Here is a 13825-nt window from a genome sequence, read left to right as displayed (position 1 = left end):
GTGTGTACCATCTACGAGATGCACTGCAGCAACTCGCCAAGGCTTCTTCGGCAGCACCTCCCAAACCCGTGACCTCTTCCACCTAGAAGGCCAAGGGCAGCAGGCGCACGGGAACACCACCGCCTCCAAGATCCCCTCCAAGTCACACACCATCCTGACTTGGAAATATATCGCCGATCCTTCATCGTCGCTGGGTCAAAATCCTGGAACTCCCTCCCTAACAGCACCTTCACCACACGGACTGCAGCGGTTCAAGAAGGCAGCTCGCCACCACCTTCTCAAGGGGCAATTAGGGATGGGTAATAAATGCTGGCCTTGCCAGGGACGCCCAGATCCCGTGACTGAAAAAAAGCACCAAGGTAAGAGGAACAATGGGGAATGAAGATTGATGATGCGCACAAAATTTCATTCAATAATTATTTATTTCTCCAATTTCTACCCATTTTTTAAAAAACTTTATATATTTTTCTTTCTGCTTTTTAAAAATTCCTGGTAAGTTATTTAAAAATAAAAGCTAAAAACACACACTACTCATTGATAAGAAACTACAAGATGTTAAATTTCATCCCTTCTACAATATAAGTTTTAATAAGGTCTTACAAATCAGATACACACCGTCCATTGTCTATAATCTATAAATTGCCAAAGGAAAGAAGATTTATTTCATTGTTTTCTATCCTTTGGAAACAGTTATTCGTAAAGGGTTCCAGTTCATGGTAAGTCCAAGAATCACTCCTTCAAACTTGAGCAGAAGATTCGGATCCATATCCTCGCATCTTTATAGGGCACCAGCATCATCTCCGAGGCGACTGTAAGGCAGAGCACACTATCACCCTGAAGCAAGGAGACCGAGAAGTCCAATTTGGTGGGTGTGCTATTGAATCATGTGAGGAGTATACAATCTTCATTGGGATCCTCCACTTAGTCTACCCTCAATGGCACCGTACAACCAAGAGTGCAGTGAAGCAGACAGGGTGACACAATGAATTAGGGTTAGGGTTAGCTTTTCATGAAGGAAAACTACCGGATCTTCACCACCCACAGCCCAGAAGGAAGGCAGGCTGATACCTCTCGCCACTCAGAAGCTGCACAGTCTGGTTATACCAAATGCACAGTGACGTGATGATGTTGCGCCAGATTGTGCACTTTGGTTGACAGGATGGGTTGGCTCGGTCGCTGACTAGCTCACTCACAGTGGTTGGGAACCAGGAACAGTCCTCACTCCATCCTGGGCGATTTGGTCATTGGGAGCTCCCAAGACGTCTGCGGAAATTGTTGGGCAGCATCCAGATCCTCTGTGCCTGGTCGGTCACTTCACTTACACTGTGATCTGGCTGGAGGAGCTTTCACAGGGTCAGCTCGCAGTTGGGACTTCCTTGTGACGTGTCCGAGCTGGCGATAGGCACGATTCCCTACAGCGCTCCAGAAAGCGGAGAGACGGCGGGCTGAGATCTTGATGGACTCCAGCAGAGGGCAGCAGGATTCCGAGGAGTTCCTGGGGTCAGTCTTCAAGGTCCATCTTCAGAAGCCGACTGGGCGATCAGCAAAGGCACGGGGATGAGGAGAGGGAGGAGGTAGAAATTGTCCTTAAAGGGCTGCTGAGTTAAAGGCATGCTGCCACATATGGGGGCAAAAATACTGTTGTGTCTTTAACGAGATGTAAATGCTTTACTACAAATGGCCACTGAGGCAGAAGCTTTAAGGTTATTTAAAAGCGACATGGATGTGTATTTGGAAAGAAAGAATATGGGGAAAGGGCAGGGGAATAAGATTAGAGCAGACAGTTTCAGTTGGAAGTGACCAGAGGCGCGATATTGGTGAGTATCTGTGCTGTTAAATCCTAGGAATTAATCACCTTTTGACTGAGGGAAAAGTGAGTTTAGTTGTATCAGAATTGGATTCCAGCCCAGGGGTTAGATATAAAGGCATGTGCTCTAATACTGTACCACCCACTACACTGCACAGTTACAATGAATTTTATCCGAGGTTTTCTTCCGATGCATTATGAACATCCAGCTACGAAACCCGCCTTGAACGCTGGGTGTTGGGAACGATCAGGAGACGTTGCATCAAGTGTGAAACAATGTGTGGGAACATTTCCAATCCGGCAGAGCAAGCCTCCGGATAACATTGCTGAGTTCCTGCATCACGGGAGGTCACAGCTCAGGCTGGAAACACACAAAACAAAACCGGATTGAAACTGGTTTAAGGGCCTGTGACTGGTGGGAGCAGGAGACTGGCTGAGCTTCTCTTAATGTTGGCAAAACTTGGGGGAATCCAAAACAAGGGGGGGCACTACCTTAAAATTGGAGCTAGGTCATTCGGGAGCGAAGTCCAGAAGCGCTTCTTCATGCAAAGGGTAGTGGAAATCTGGAACTCTCCCCCCCAAAAGGCTGTGGGTGCTGGGGGACAATTGAAAAGTTCAAGACTGAGATCAATAGATGTTTGTTAGGTAAGAGTATCGAGACATGTGGATCAAAGGCAGGGGAAATGTTGAGTACAGATCGGTCATGGTCTGATTGAATGGCGGGATAAGCTCGAGGGGCTGAATGGCCTCCTCCTGCTCAGCAATTCTGTGAAGGTCTCCTGGTCTCACCAGTCACAGGTTATTTCTCTAAGTTACAGAACATTGGATAACTCTCCATCCTGGCGTGACTGATGTATAAAAGTCACACCTGTACCCTGAACATGCGAAACAGAGCAAAGCGCTACAGAGAAAGCTTCCCCAGGTCCGACTGCCTCCCATGTTAGCGAGAATCAGTTCATTATTTGAGGTGACCTTTTGTACACCCATCCTCTTTAAGCCGATGTACGGATGGCTTGACAAGGTAGAGAAGTGTTGCATTGCTTTGCCCAGTCTCTGTTTGAGGTGGACTCACCAAGCACACAGAGGGCAGCTAAGAGTCAACCACACTGGTGTGGGACTGGAGTCAGGTATAGGCCCAGACCGGGTGAGGACGGCAGGTTTCATTCTCTGAAGGACGTTAGTGAACCCGTTGGGTTTATACAACAATCCGACAGCTTCATGCTCACTTTTACTGAGACCAGCTTTTTATTTCCTCACTGACTGATCGACATGAACTCGGCAAATCAGCGCACAAAGATTCAAAAGTAGATCTGCTGATAAAGCAATGAAACTGAGGAATGATTTTTGTTCAAAGTTCGCATTTACAAAACACTTAGTCAATGACCATCCGACTGGAGAAAATAGCCAAACATTCCAGACAATCGAGCAGTTGACGGTTAAACAATCACTTTCTCTTTTTATGTTCTAAACTGTAAATATTTTCTGTGAACCGGTTTTACAAGTAGAAGGGAAAAGAAAAATCATGGATACTTGTACATAGTCGCGTATAAAAACCAGGCAAATAATCCAGTTACCGATGACTAAATTGAGAAAAGAGGTACAGCCCGCCAATCAGGAGAAGGCCACGCATTCCGACCAACATTAGCAGCAGTATCAGAAGGACGGACATGATTGGTTCAATGACTTGATTTCCCAGATTCCACCGTGGAAAGCCCATGTTAATCAATCGCTGATTCATGTCCATAAACAGCGAGCGACCTTGATTGCCTTGTCCCTGGTGAGGCTGGTTTGCATTCCCGGAGTTACGGATAAAACCCTGATGGGACGACGAAAAAAAAAAATCAACATTCCAGCATCATTTAATCTGTTTTTAACTTAGTTCTCGGGGTTTATTACCCATCCCTAGTTGCCCTGAGTGAGCTTGCTGGGCCACTCCAGAGGGGCAGTTAAAAATCAACCAGGTTGGTGTGGGGACGGGAGTCACATGTAGGCCCAGACTGGGTGAGGACGGCAGGTTTCCTCCCTAAAGGACGTCAGTGAACCAGACGGGTTTTTACGACAATCCGACAGCCTCACGGTTGCAATTTTACTGGTCGCAATTTTTATTTCCAGATTTTTGAAAAAAACGGAATTCAAATTGTGGAAGTAGTGGGGCTTGAACTCACCTTCTCGGGATTATTTTGCTAGAGTGCCCTCGTACTCATTCATAAATCAGCATCAATGTGGTCAGGCAGCGTAAAGGACAACATTCACAAGCCATGGTCAAGATTAGAGATTGGAATAAATCGCCGCCCCTCTCGCACAGGATCAGAGTCTCAGGAAGTACAGCTGATTCAGGATCAACTGATACCTTTAAATAGGGAGTTGGACTGAGAGATGCTAAGAAATGGAATTGGGGGTTTTGGAGATGTTAATCGCGCTGCTCAATGTTTTTAGGAGATATAAACAAGAACAACGACAAACTGTGCCCAGTGGCAGGAGGGTCGGTAACCAGAGGACACAGATTGAAGATTATTGGCAAAAGAACCAGAGGGGAGAGGAGGAAACATTTCTTCACGCAGCGAGTTGTTGTGATCTGGAATGCGCTGTCTGAAAGGGCGGTGGAAGCAGATTCAATAGGGACACTGAATATATGCTTGAAGGGGAAAAAAATTGCAGGGCTATGGGGAAAGAGCAAGGCAGTGGGAACAATTGGAGAGCTCTTTCAAAGAGGCACGGTGGGCCGAATGGCCCCCTTCTGTGCTGCATCATTCAATGATTCTATGAACTTGCATTTATATAGCGCCTTTAACGTAGTAAAACGTCCCATGGGCTTCACAGGAGTGAAACAAATTTTGACACCGAGCCATATAAGGAGATATTAGGACAGATGCTTGGTCAAAGAGGTTGGTTTTAAGGAGAGTCTTAAAGGAGGAGGCGGAGAGGTTTAGGGAGGGAATGCCAGAGCTTGGGGCCCAGGCAGCTGAAGGCACGGCCGCCAATAGTGGAGCGATTAAAATCGGGGGATGCTCAAGAGGCCAGAATTGGAGGAGCGCAGAGATCTCGGAGAGATGTGGGGCTGGAGGAGGTTACAGAGATAGGGAAGGGGCGAGGTCATGGAGGGATTTGAAAACAAGGATGAGAATTTTAAAATCGAGCTTTTGTGTGGCGGGGGGGGAACTAAAGGCCGATTCTGCAGTCCCACACTCCCAGTGTGGAGTCGTGTACCAGCGAGTGTATCACGAGCATCCGCACTGCGCTGAGCACCCGACTGGGACAGCAGCATCACTGAAACGCCCTTTTAATGTTCCGTAATGTAGGAGATGGACGGGTTTCAAGGTGGTGGGGAAGAATCATGCACAGACTCTGGATTGAGGGCATTGTGGAGCCACTACGTGTGTACGCCTGACACTGGCCTCTGTTAAAGATTAAAACTGATAAATAGTTAAGAATCTATTTTGCGCGAAAGAATTACATAGAAACATAGAAGATAGGAGCAGGAGTAGGCCATTCGGCCCCTCGAGCCTGCTCCGCCATTCAATGAGATCATGGCTGATCATCCAAATTCAGTACCCTGTCCCTGCCTTCTCTCCATATCCCTTGATGCCTTTAGCCTTAAGAAATATATCTAACTCCTTCTTGAATATATTTAATGAATTGGCCTCAACTGCCTTGTGTGGTAGAGAATTCCACAGGTTCACCACTCTCTGGGTGAAGAAATTCCTCCTCATCTCAGTCCTAAATGGCTTACCCCTTATCCTTATTGCTTATGCTAGGTTCCATTTTATATTCTGTAATTAAAGACAGCAAAAGCAACTTACACAACAATATCTGTACAAGAGGCAGAGTCAAAGGTCGGGCTGACACATGTTTACATTTAGATTCACGTTATCGCCCGAAACTGGAGACTTGATGTCGCTGAAGAGGGGGCCTGGCTCCTTGTGTCTCGCTGACCCTAAAACACCGATGTTTTTCTGTACAACACGAGGCCATAAGAGGTCAGAATGGAGATTGCGAGTGAAGGTTCAAAGTGCAGGATGGCCCCAAGCTTGAAAAGACCAGGAGAGAAGATGAAACAAGTACAGGAACACTGATTGGGTGAAGCTGAGCTTGGGCTCCGACAGCTGTAGACTGTCAGAGGGACAGAGGGTTGTCGAAGGGAGCTGGAAACGCCAACCTCCTGGGCCTGGGAGGGTGCAGTGGATGGATGGGTGGGTGAGGGGTAATTTGGGGCCGGACCTGGGTCTGCTCGATCTCTACCCCTTTTTTACTCCTTGGTGAAATTCTACCAGACGTGGGACGGGGTTTGGTCACTGTTTGCTCACCCACTTGCCTTGTAGATCTCACTAGAAGAGGTAGGATGATATTACCTTTATAAAGGACCCAGGTGGAGTATAGTGTCCAATTCTGGGCCCCGCACTTCAGGGAGGATGTCAAGGCCTTGGAGAGGGTGCAGAGGAGATTTACTAGAATGGTGCCAGGGATGAGGAACTTCAGTTGCATGGAGAGACTGGAGAAGCTGGGATTGTTCTCCTTAGAGCAGAGAAGGCTAAGGGGAGATTTGATAGTGGTATTCAAAATCTTGAAGGGTTTTGATAGAGTAAATAAGGAGAAACTGTTTCCAGTGGCAGAAGGGTCGGTAACCGGAGGACACAGATTTAAGGTGATTGGCAAAAGAACCTGAGGCAACATGAGCAAAAAAAAATTACGCAGCGAGTTGTTGTGATCTGGAACGCGCTGCCTGAAAGGGCGGTGGAAGCAGATTCAATGGTAACTTTCAAAAGGGAATTGGATAAATACTTGAAAAGGAAAAATTTGCAGGGCTCTGGGGAAAGAGCACGGGGAAAGTGGGACTGATTGGAGAGCTCTTTCAAATAGCCGGCAAAGGCACGATGGGCCGAATGGCCTCCTCCTGTGCGGTATCATTCTATGATATCACCTGACCGAAATCCCGCCGGTTCTGCCTCACTTGCCCCCAAAACCAAAAGGACGTGGACTGATTGGCCACACCTGTCTACCAGGGTAAGACGTGGGATCCCAGAAAGGTGAAAACGGTGTTTGGAAAAGTGGCAACTTCGAAACCGCAACTGCTGTGAGTTTTCCCTGTGGGAATGGGAAATTCCTGGCCGTCTCTCACTGGACCCAGGGAATGCCAGGACTCAGCTGCTCGAATGACCCCTTGCCCCATGGATTTGGGACTGGTCAGTGGGGCGGAGTCCCTGCTCCAGTGACCGTCAGGCAGCACAGCAGGATTCCAGGAATTTTTTTTTGTTGGGGGGGTCACTATTTCTGTAGTGTATGTGCTTTAAGTTAGAACTACTTTTTACAGCTCCTGTATACTGTAGTACCGGCAGTAACCACACCGGTATATAAGCTGTGCGCATGCCTCTGTACCCCAGTCTAGAGATGACCCTCCTCCAGTAAAGACCTGTTGTTTGTTTATGTACAGCATCCGTGTAATTATTTATCCACTGAACCACGTATCTAACAGTGGCGACGAGTGTTGATGCGAATCTACCTGCAAAAAAAATAAATAAAAAAATAGTCGAGTCCAGGAACACGGGCGTCGACCGCTAGCAACCGCCCAGCAGTCAGGCAGAGATCCAACTTCGCTGGGGAGGCTGTGGAGAGCCGGGCTTGGTTCCCCAGCCACAACGAGCAGTAAGAGACCGACGACAGGTCCAGAGCAGACCCTTCCCGAGCAGCGGCGGCTGGAGCCGACCGACGGCAGAGAGAGAGAGCCGGGCAGCGTCGACGGGGTAAGAAAGAGGGTGAAGAGAGCAGGGCGTAGCCGGGGATTGATCACCGAGCGGCGTCGAGGAAATACTGCAAACCGGAGAGAGGGTAAGAAACAGCCGGGTTCTAGACTGAGCGGCGTCGACAAATATCAAGAGAAGAACGCGCAGAGCACAGCCAGGGATCATGGGCTGATCAGGGTCCGCGGGGCGAAGCAAGGGGAGATGCCATTGAGCCGCGGAGCAGCAGGGAGAGCGCGGGAGGTGCCATTGAGCTGCGGAGAAGGAAGAGCGCGGGAGACGCCATTTTGCGAAGCCGCAGCGGAGAAGACGGGCGAGCGCGGGAAGGAAGGAAAGCGCGGGAGACGCCATTTTGTGCCAGCGAAGAAGAAGGGGAAGCGCGGGAGGAGCCATTGGGGATAGTTAACGCACAACCAAGGATGCCGAAGAGTGGCAGTATCTCTACGTTCGACAATGAAGTCGAAGATTGGGCGACATATGTGGAACGTATTGAGGTGTACTGCAGGGCGAATGAAGTGCCAGATGCTAATAAAGCACTGGTTCTGTTAAATTCCATGGGTGCAAAAACTTATGGGTTACTGCGAAATCTAATAACCCCAGAGAAGCCGGTAAACAAGGATTTTGGAAGCATAGTAGAAATGCTACAGGACCACTTAAGCCCCACACCGCTGCTGATAGCAGAACGATTTAAGTTCCATAAAAGGAACCAACACAAAGACGAAAGCAATGCTGAGTATGTAACGGAACTGCACAAGCTATCGAAATACTGCCAGTTTGGAGCGGGACTATCAGGCACGTTAAGGGACAAGTTTGTGTGTGGGCTACAAAGTGAAGGAACCCAGAAACGGCTTCTATCAGAAAAGGACCTTACGCTGGACAAAGCTTTCAATATGGCAGTATCACACGAAGCAGCCGCAAGGGGCGCTGCAGAGATACAACGGAGACCGCAAGAATACGGCACCAACGAAATGACCTATGGAACAGGGAAGTGCTATCGCTGCGGCAGAACAACACATGACCAGAAAGATTGTTGGTTCAAGGACCAAGTGTGCAGACAGTGTGGGAAAGCAGGACACATAGCAAGAGTCTGCAGGTCTGGGAAGAAAACCAACAGTAAGAAATCTCCACAGGAGAAGTACAAAAAGGTACACCAGGTGATGGACAGTGGTTCAGACGAACAGAAAAGTGACACAGACTCCGGAAGCAAGGAGCTGGGTTGTCTGAAACTACATAATGTAACCGAAATAGAGGATCACCAGGCTATCTGGGTTACACTCAAGATAGACGGAGTCCAAGTGGAAATGGAATTGGACACAGGGTCAGCTCTAACAGTCATAAATCAAAGAGACTACAAGCGGCTATTTTCACACATACCCTTGCAAGCTACAGAGATTGTCTTGAAGACGTATGCGGGGCAAAAAGTCTACCCCAAAGGAAAAATAAGGGTGAAAGTGACATATAAAGGTCAGGAAATACCTAAAATGGATATATATGTATTGCCAAATGGAGGACCACCACTGCTAGGACGTGAGTGGATCCGGAAGATACATTTAGATTGGCATTCCATACAAGCACTGAAGGTGGAGGCCAAAAAGGATGACGACGTCACACCTGGACGACTGTCAAAAATGCTAACTGACGCAAAAGAAGTGTTCCAGGAGGGACTAGGAACACTAAAAGGAATAACAGCAACAATTAAAATAGAGGATAATGCAAGCCCAAAGTTTCTGAAGGCCAGACCAGTGCCTTATGCGATCAGATCAGCGGTTGAAGCAGAGCTGGAAGGGTTGGAACGTTCAGGAGTACTGTCCAAAGTGGACTGGAGCGAGTGGGCTACACCCATCGTCCCTGTAATGAAGAGGTCGTTGAGTAATACGCCTGGGGAACCAAAGAAGGTCCGCATCTGTGGGGATTTTAAGGTGACAGTGAACCCAGTCCTTCACACGGTGCAATATCCGCTTTCACAAATTGAGGATATTTTCGCCTCGCTATCTGGTGGTAAACGCTTCACCAAAATTGATCCAGCCCAGGCGTACTTGCAAATGGAGGTAGAAGAAGCTTCGAAACATTACCTTACGATCAACACCCATAAAGGTCTCTATCAATACAACCGGCTGGTGTTTGGAGTAGCCTCGGCTCCGGCTATCTGGCAAAGGGTGATGGATCAGGTCCTGCAAGGGATTCCAGGGACCCAGTGTTATTTGGACGACATCTTGGTCACGGGCGAAAATGACGGTGATCACCTCGCTAACTTGGAGAAGGTGCTCGCCAGATTAAAGAAATATGGGCTACGAGCTAATCGTCACAAGTGCGAGTTTTTCCAGAAACAGATCTCGTATTGCGGCCACGTCATCGATGAAGAGGGGTTACATAAGTCCCCTGACAAGATTGAGGCAGTAGTCAAGGCTCCAGCACCGGAAAATGTGTCACAACTGAGGTCGTTCCTTGGGCTGGTAAACTATTACCACAAGTTCTTACCAAATTTGTCTACGGTACTACACCCGCTGAACACCCTACTGCAAACAGGGGTACCATGGAAGTGGGATGACGAACGTAGACGAGCTTTCCAGAAGTGTAAAGAATTGATCACTTCAAAAGAGGTGTTGGCCCATTTCAACCCAGCACTACCAATTCGTTTGGCATGTGATGCATCATCCTACGGCATTGGAGCGGTGCTGTCGCACAAATTCCCAGACGGGTTGGAGAGGCCAGTGGCCTTTGCGTCTCGGTCACTAACCTCAGCCGAGCGCAACTACGCCCAGATTGACAGGGAGGCCCTCAGCCTAGTATGGGGAGTAAAAAAATTCAACCATTATCTGCATGGGCAGAAGTTCACCTTGCTGACTGACCACCAACCACTTGTCTCCATCTTTAATCCTAAGAAGGGCATGCCAGTAATGACTGCACAGCGGTTACAAAGATGGTCCCTGTTTCTAGGGGCGAATCAATATGAAATAGAATATAAAGGCACGAAACAGCATGGGAACGCTGATGGGCTATCGCGCCTGCCACTGCCTACGGTGGAGGAAGCACCAGCAGTGGACCCTATCGAGATATTTTATTCGTCGATAATTGAACGATTGCCAGTAACAAACGCGGATATAGAGGAGACCCGCAATGATCCGACGCTGTCACGGGTATATGAATTGACGGTGAGAGGATGGCCAACACATGGCGACTCACTGTTGCCAGCATTCTCATCCAGAAGAGAACAGCTGTCAGTATGCCAGGGGACAGTGATTTGTGGATCCAGAGTGGTGATTCCACCCAAGTTAAGGGAGAGAGTGCTAAAGGAGCTACATGAAGGTCATCTGGGGGGAGTGAAAATGAAAAGCCTTGCTAGGGCTTATGTGTGGTGGCCGGGAATCGATCAACAAATCGAAGACCTAACTAAGAGCTGCTTAGGATGCCAGAAGGTTCAAAATGCACCACTACATGCCCCTCTACACCCATGGGAGTGGCCCTCCTCTCCATGGCAACGGGTGCACATTGATTTCACTGGTCCATTCATGGACTCAATGTTCTTAATAGCAGTGGATGCTCATTCAAAGTGGCCTGAGGTGATAAAGATGTCTTCAACCACTACAGAGAAAACGATTGCAGTCCTACGGACCATATTTGCCAGAAACGGTTTGCCAGAGCAGATCTGCTTTGATAATGGACCACAGTTTGTGTCCGACGAGTTCCAAAAATTCATGAAAAGGAATGGGGTAAGGCATTACACATCCGTCCCGTATCATCCAGCCACCAATGGATTGGCTGAGAGGTTCATACAAATCTTTAAGGTGATAAAGGCCATGTGCGACGAGGAAATTCCACTACAGCATAAGATGGACAATTTTTATTAGCCTACCGAAACGCGACACATGCAGTTACCAACCAGACCCCGGCCATGATGTTCTTTAACCAAAGGTTGAGATCTCGTCTGGACTTGCTCAAACCAAATGTGCGAAGAAATGTTGAGGACAAACAATTCCAGCACATCAACGAGAAGCCGACAAGGAGCTTCAATGTAGGGCAACCAGTCTTGGCCCGGGACTATCGAACAGAGAAGTGGCAACCCGGAACGATATGTACAAGGCAGGGGCCATTAATGTACACAGTGGATGTCGGGGAGAACATTGTGAGACGCCACGTCGATCAGATCTTAGCGTTACAGGAAGGCGTCAACCCCATGTCTCGAGTACCTGGGGATGAACCCGACATACCGGCAGCATCTACTTCAGACCCAGTAGCAGTGGAACCCGATGAACTACCCGATGAAAGGGGGTCAGAATCGCCTCTGCACCAAGAACAAGAACCTCCGGAAAGGCGCTATCCCGAAAGGGTCAGGAAGCCGCCCCAAAGACTGAATTTATAAATGGACTTTTGTTATTAAATGTACATGTAAAAATGTAATTGTTATTTGAATATTAAGGGGGTATTATTAATCTAAAAAGGGAGGAATTGTAGTGTATGTGCTTTAAGTCAGAACTACTTTTTACAGCTCCTGTATACTGTAGTACCGGCAGTAACCACACCGGTATATAAGCTGTGCGCATGCCTCTGTACCCCAGTCTAGAGATGACCCTCCTCCAGTAAAGACCTGTTGTTTGTTTATGTACAGCATCCGTGTAATTATTTATCCACTGAACCACGGATCTAACAATTTCAAAACTCAAGAGCAACGGATGTAATTTAAAAAAAAATTAGAGCAACTTGTTTCTGTTTGGTGAAGTGGGATGAGAAGGAAAATGGGCAGAAATGTCTTGGGACTGATGCAACTTTGCTGAATAAATTGCCAATTCAAACCTGGAGCCTGCCAGCTTTGTCACCCTCTGGCATGAATAGGTCAGTCTGTTAAAACTGCTGAGCTTTGCAATAAACGAGCCCCCGACCGTGGAGCCTTCCTGTCGCCCCTTTGGCCAGCCCTCTGATGGACACTTACCTGTCGGGGTCTGTTCAGATCTTCCCGGCGTTGAGGCGCCTTCCGAACGCGGGGATCGTCATCTTGCACAATATCCCCATTTGCCAGAATGCGAACCATTTTCCTGCAATCGGTCCAAAAAGCCTAAGGGAGGAAGAACACAGAGAGAGAGAGAGGGGGGAGAGAATCAGCAAGGGTGCAAGATGCAGATCAGATGCCTCCGATTGCAATACCTCTCCAGTCCCTGTCCCATCCAGCAGACCCGCTCCTCCCGATCTCAAAACTCCCCGTCACCAAAACAAACCGAGAGGAAATGGGAGTCACCAGAGTGTGTTACAGCGAATGAACTCCGAGCGAGTGAGCGGCCCCTTCCTTGTCTCAACCTCACTCTGCAAACCCAGGACCGCGGGGCCAGGACAGGGCAACCTCCCCCTGCCCCACACTCTCACCCCCTGCCCCACACTCTCACCCCCTGCCCCAACTCTCACCCCGCACTTTAAACCCTTCAGCAACAAAACACAGCGGCAGCTAAACACTTCCTGAGGTCGCACATTTTGTTCAGTTCAAAACCCAATCCGATTCAGAGTAGGAATGGGGGAGGGGAGCGGGTTACACTGTAGGTTGGGGGGGAGGGGAGAGGAAAGATTGTGAGCTGGAGTAATTGTGAGTTGGAGTAATTGTGAGTTGGGGTGAGATTGTGAGTTGGGGCATGATTGTGAATTGAGATGTGATTGTGAGTTTGTGTAATTGTGAGTTGGGGTAAGATTGTGAGGATGATTGTGAGTCAGGATGATTGTGAGTTGAGGGTGATTGTGAGTTGGAGTAAGATTGTGAGTTGCGCGAGATTGTGTGTTGGGGTAATTGTGAGTTGGGATAATTGTGAGTTGGGGTGATTGTGAGTTGGAGTAAGATTGTGAGTTGGAGTAAGATTGTGAGTTGGGGTGATTGTGAGTTGGAGTAAGATTGTGAGTTGGGGTGATTGTGAGTTGGAGTAAGATTGTGAGTTGGGGTGGTTGTGAGTTGAGGTAATTGTGAGTTGGAGTAAGATTGTGAGTTGGGGTGATTGTGAGTTGGAGTAAGATTGTGAGTTGGGGTGAGTGTGAGTTGAGGTAATTGTGAGTTGGAGTAAGATTGTGAGTTGGAGTAAGATTGTGAGTTGGGGTGATTGTGAGTTGGGATGATTGTGAGTTGGGGTGATTGTGAGCTGAGGTAATTGTGAGTTGGAGTAAGATTGTAAGTTGGTGATTGTGAGTTGAGGTAATTGTGAGTTGGGGTGATTGTGAGTTGGAGTAAGATTGTGAGTTGGGGTGATTGTGAGTTGGGATGATTGTGAGTTGGGGTGATTGTGAGCTGAGGTAATTGTGAGTTGGAGTGATT

The 13825-nt window shown here is 48.2% G+C and overlaps 1 protein-coding gene across 4 annotated transcripts; it reads right to left on the bottom strand.

Moving 5' to 3' along the window:
* Window positions 1-403: 403 nt before the first annotated feature.
* Window positions 404-13048, bottom strand: LOC147098696 (protein FAM241B-like). Of its 4 annotated transcripts, none has more exons than XM_085970738.1 (3): window positions 13000-13048; window positions 12470-12592; window positions 404-3623 (listed from the first exon to the last, which is right to left on the bottom strand). In XM_085970738.1, the coding sequence occupies exons 2-3, from the start codon at window positions 12566-12568 to the stop codon at window positions 3378-3380; spliced, it is 345 nt and encodes a 114-aa protein (XP_085826864.1). In that variant the 5' UTR covers window positions 12569-12592; window positions 13000-13048; the 3' UTR covers window positions 404-3377. The 4 variants fall into 4 exon arrangements, with proteins under 4 accessions (XP_085826864.1, XP_085826863.1, XP_085826860.1 ...); XM_085970737.1 differs by having other exon boundaries at window positions 12937-13027; XM_085970734.1 differs by lacking the exon at window positions 13000-13048 and adding an exon at window positions 12682-12900.
* Between the last annotated feature and the right edge of the window lie 777 nt (window positions 13049-13825).

This window comes from Somniosus microcephalus, chromosome 29 (genome assembly GCF_052327205.1).
Source record: "Somniosus microcephalus isolate GS21.2 chromosome 29, FLI_Smic_1.0, whole genome shotgun sequence".
Lineage (NCBI taxonomy): Eukaryota > Metazoa > Chordata > Chondrichthyes > Squaliformes > Somniosidae > Somniosus > Somniosus microcephalus.
This window is presented reverse-complemented; position numbering and strand designations above follow the sequence as displayed.

Coding starts and splice junctions, on each gene's coding strand:
- LOC147098696 (XM_085970738.1), bottom strand. CDS start 12,568: ATGGTTCGCATTCTGGCAAATGGGGATATTGTGCAAGATGACGATCCC. Junction 3,624..12,469: donor ATCTGAACAGACCCCGACAG/GTAAGTGTCCAT, acceptor TCGTCCCATCAG/GGTTTTATCCGTAACTCCGG.